At 36.6% G+C, this 4,787-nt stretch overlaps 2 protein-coding genes across 2 annotated transcripts in view; both read right to left on the bottom strand.

The window, feature by feature from the left end:
- LOC107477413 (gallate 1-beta-glucosyltransferase 84A24-like) overlaps window positions 1–2,278 on the bottom strand; it is a 21,567-nt gene extending 19,289 nt beyond the window's left edge. The window contains 3 exon segments of the mRNA XM_021136647.2: window positions 610–672; window positions 816–2,161; window positions 2,164–2,278. Coding sequence (XP_020992306.2) covers window positions 610–672; window positions 816–2,161; window positions 2,164–2,248 — 1,494 coding nt within the window. The 5' untranslated portion in view covers window positions 2,249–2,278.
- Window positions 2,279–2,525: 247 nt separating this feature from the next.
- LOC107477412 (cytochrome P450 81Q32-like) overlaps window positions 2,526–4,787 on the bottom strand; it is a 3,855-nt gene continuing 1,593 nt past the window's right edge. Inside the window, exons 3-4 of the mRNA XM_052259542.1 lie at window positions 4,511–4,787; window positions 2,526–3,284 (exon numbers count right to left, since the gene is read on the bottom strand). The exon at window positions 4,511–4,787 is cut by the window's right edge and continues 59 nt beyond it. Coding sequence (XP_052115502.1) covers window positions 2,652–3,284; window positions 4,511–4,787 — 910 coding nt within the window. The 3' untranslated portion in view covers window positions 2,526–2,651. The remainder of the gene's footprint in view (window positions 3,285–4,510) is intronic.

The following is a 4,787-nucleotide window of genomic DNA, read 5'->3' as shown; positions in this document are numbered from 1 at the left end:
ATCAAAGAATTTTTAATAATAAAAAATTTTAAATATTATTTTATTCTCAAAATTCAATTCAAAAATTATGTTTAATATACTAATATATTTACTCCTTAATTAGAGTCTATATATTTAATTAGAATAATTTGTGTACATTATTTTCCAACAACCGGACACATAATAGCTTATTAGCTTAGATTAAGTTGAATATGAGAAGAAGCAAAAGTGAAAACTAGACGAGGAATTACAAACAACTAACAGAACAAGCAGCACGGGTAACACAGTGACACACAAACAAACACTCTTCAATTACTTGACTTAAAAGTCAAGAATAATGAACGACCTCACCTCAATTTTTTACTAATTATGTGTGAAAACTTTACATAAAATATTAATACACCTCCATATATATGTGATTGGGTTGTTTGCAGTGCAATAGTGTTGTGTTTTCTCTTGGAATGATTTTAATTCATTCATAACGGTGGGAACAAAAACAGAAATAAAGCATCACTTTTTTTTCTCAGAACTTTATTCTCTTATTAATTAATGCAATATAGATCAAGCTCCAAAGTTCAAACTAACTGTGCCTTGCTGTTACGATTTGGCTTCTTCAAGAAAATCACCAACCTCACTAAGAGATGTTGCGGGTTCCTCGGTAGAACACGCTGCCACATTAGGTGACGGGAAAAACTAACATGCAATTATTTTCATGTGAAATTAATAATTAAAAATTATTAGACGATAATTTAGCCAAACTTACCAATTCATCTTATGACTATTTGCTATCAATTTTAGATGAATTGATAATTATACGATTTCATGTGAATTTTCACCTCGGCTGACTTATTATTATTATTATTGTTGCTTATCTTAATTATTTCCAAACTTCTCTTTCTAACTTCATCCACAAATTCTTGGATATTCCGGTCAGAAGATCCACATTCCGCCACAGCGGCTTCTGCAGCTGCCTTCAACTTCAAAACATTCTCCTTAATCTCCTTTGCCTTGGTGCCAACCGTTGCCTCTAATAAACAACACTTAACCTCTTCTCTTTTAATCAACTTGTTGGCAGCTTGGCCCCTACACATTCTAACCGCAACTTTAAACACATCCAAGCCCCACTGCGGGAATGCCACAAGGGGCATCCCGGAGCCCATGGTCTCCATGGATGAGTTCCACCCACAGTGGGTGACGAAGCACGCCACAGAGGACTGCTCCAGGACTTGCTCCTGGGGACTCCACCACACTATCTTACCATTGTTTCCCGCCTTTTCCAACATTCCCTCCGGCAGCAAGTGAATCTTGAGCTCAGAATCTTTGTGCGGCGGCTTCATCACCCGAAGAAAAGAAACTCCTGAATCCAAAAGACCGTAAGCGATCTCATCCACCTGCTTCTGCTTCAAATACACCACGCTGCCGAAAGACACGTAAACCACCGAGGACGTTGGCTTTGTGTCGAGCCACTGAATGATACAGTCATCAGCCTTTAGCAAGCCACCCTTCACGGCGGCGTTGTTGGCTGCCTTGGGGTTTCTGAACAACGGTCCCACCGTCTTGATAGGTCGGATCTTAGACATGAAGTCAACATTCTCGTGCTCCAACTCCATAAATGTGTCTATGAGAACGCAAAACGGTCTCTCCAACTCCAAGTTCCTATACTGTCCCAGGATGGCCCTTCTCAGAAAAGGTTCAGGAGTATTAGGGTGCAGAAAACTGGGAATTTCGTCGGACTTCAGCAACGGCATGCAGGGTAAGTGAACGTCGAGCTCTAGGTCGGTTTCCGACGGAAACGGCACCAATTTGTGGTAGTAATGGTAGTAGGCGGAGAAGCATGCGCAGGATTGAACCCAGAGCATGGCGGAAGGGAGGCGGAGGGACTCCGCCACGTCGGAAACCCATGGAATGAAGGGGTTGTTGATGAGGCAAGACACCGGAGGGTGTTGGTTCTTGATGATGACAGGGAGGACTCTCTTTCCAACGGATTCTAGCTGGGGAAGATACTGGTCCAAGTCTTGGCGACGTGGCTCGTCCTCGGCCCACTGGTCTTCGAAGGACTCGAGCCGTCCCCAGTTTAGGGACGGCTTACCCGGGACTATATCGCTGGCAAGAGTCATTTGTTTTGCCCAGCTCTCCGGCGTGCAAATGGTGACCAGCAGACCTTTTGTGGCTAAGCGCTTGCTAGCCTCAGGAGAGGGTTGACGTGGCCTTGCCCCGGAAAGGAGACCAGGTATACATGCACAAGAGAATCAAATAATCCTTTTGTCATTTTCGCTCTAAAGTTAATGAAGAATGTGGAAAAAGAATGTGAGTTTAAATAATATTAGAGATTTTGAAGTTTGTGTTGTTGTGTGGATATGTACAAACATGATAAATAGAGACTTGTAGGTATCACTACTTGAAAGCCAACAATATATGGAAGAGATAGATCAGACTCATAGGTTTACTGGAAAACCAAGAAGTAGTTAGCTGCTTAATCAATAGAGAGAGTGAAATTGTATCAAGATCACGGAGAGAATGTTAGAATTAGTCTATTAGTGTTATGTTTACTGGGAAGTCGTAGGATGTTTATTTACTATGCAGAAATTGATGAATAAAAATCTAATGTCACGTTATTCAACCAATAAAAATCTAACGTTACAGCAAGATGCACAGTATAATACCTTGAATTATTACATATCGGACAGAATCTTAATCATTTGTTGGCGAGGGCTGCATAACACAACCAAAGGTTCAACTTTGGGCATGGTAAGACCTAGTCCTTCCTTCGTGTTGATTTCTTCATTTCCAATTTTGTCCAACTCAAAACACTGAAGCAATGCTCCCAATGCATGTACCATAACACGTTTTGCCAAAGCAGCTCCAGGGCAAACTCGTCTTCCAACCCCAAATGGAACCATATTATAAACTACGTGATCACCACCGCCACTTCCATCTCCCAGATCAAATCTCTCTGGCACAAACATTGCAGGATCCACCCATAAATCAGGGTCTCTTTGCAGTGTCCACGCATTCACAAGTAGCATTGTTCCTTTTGGTATATCATAACCACAAACTTTGCAATCATTTGAAGACTCGTGAGGTAGAAGAAGCGGAGCCGCTGGGTAAAGGCGAAGAGTCTCGGTTATTACGCTTTGCAGGTACTTGAGTTTGGTTGCTTCTGATTCATTCAAGAGTTGACCATGGCCTGCGTGAGTTTCTATCTCAGCTTCAAGTTTCTTCATTTTTTTAGGGTTGTTGAGGAGAAGTGACACTGCCCATTCCAGAGTAGTAGCTGAAGTTTCGGACCCAGCTGTGAGCATTGCCTACTTATATAACATGAATAATGCTTAATATTGTAAAAAGAAATTAACAGTTTGTCATTTTAGTTTATACTATGGCTCTCTAACTTGCTTTTTGCAACCATAATTTGGCTACAATGTTTCATAATTGTTACAAGGAAAGCCTCTAGTAGAAGAAAAATGTAAAATAAATTAAACGATCAAGCATATCTGTCTTTTTATCTTTTAAAAAAAGTAATATAAAAATATAAAAAATAAAAACCAATATTTTTTAACAATAATAATAGCAATTCAAATTCTTATATTACCTTAATACCTTTATCATTCACTATTTTATAAATTTATTATTGGTTACACAAAAAGTTAGTTGGCTAATAGAATAGAATTGTGAAAACATAACTAAAGAAAATACTGATTAGTAGCATTATAGAAGTGCATTATTCTAACATCACATATTCCACTCACACATAAAGACAATCGATTTAGAAATTTCATTGCCTTCATATGCATGCAAAAAAGCTTCCAATAAGTTATAGACACAATAATAATCTAAAATTATATTTAATTTAATATTTTAATATTTATAATTAAATATTTATTACATTTAATATTATTTGATTATTTAATAATAATTTAAAAATTCTAAATTTTAATTTTAATTTATTTTATATTAATTTTTTATTATTTCCGTAATATACTTGTTAATTTAGCTAGCATTGAAAGCAACTCCTAATAAATTTAAGTATTTTGACTAATAATTTTGCACGGATGTCAGCCATTTGATAGGAAAATAAGAATTAATAATTCAATCATATGGTAATCATTCACATACAATTTATTGATCAAAATAAGGTTTCTTTATTTCAATTTAAAAGTGAGGTTGAGCGGATGAAATTCATTCTCTCTTAATTAAGTGTAAGAGATTTGATTCTCGTTTAGAGGCTGAGAGCATGGAAAACAGTAAATTCCCTTTTAAAAGAAACTTTTTCTTTTGGCTTCTATTTGATTTTAGTATATAATATTTTCTTCTTGTCCTATTCGAACTAGTCGTTGCGTTGCCGCTAGTCTAGATGTCTAGGACTTATAAATAAATAATATCAACTGCCACTACATTAAAAATAATTATTAATATAAAACATTTATTAAAAATAAATTAAATTATTCATATATTTTTATACATAGAGAGTATTTTTAAAATAATTACCATATTAATTTTTAATAGAAAAATGGTAGAAAGAAAGAATTCTGACCAGAATGACTCCTTTCACAGTTTCATGCGTGTAGAATTCAGGATCCTTGTGTTGAAGATCCAACATGACATCAATTAAATTGAGATTATTCATATTATTTTGTTGGTTTCCTTTGTTGCTCTTATTTCTTCGATGATCATCAAGTAATTTCTGTAAGAAGCCATCCATCTTTTTCATCAACCTCACCATTCTCTTTTCCACACCTTGGAAATCAGTCCATTTTAGCAGTGGAATGAAGTCATTCAAGTTCCCACTACCCAGAAGCGCCGCCATCTCC

This window comes from Arachis duranensis, chromosome 3, assembly GCF_000817695.3.
Source record: "Arachis duranensis cultivar V14167 chromosome 3, aradu.V14167.gnm2.J7QH, whole genome shotgun sequence".
Classification (NCBI taxonomy): domain Eukaryota; kingdom Viridiplantae; phylum Streptophyta; class Magnoliopsida; order Fabales; family Fabaceae; genus Arachis; species Arachis duranensis.
The sequence above is the reverse complement of the archived record's forward strand: the minus strand, read 5'-3'. Positions and strand labels throughout refer to the sequence as shown.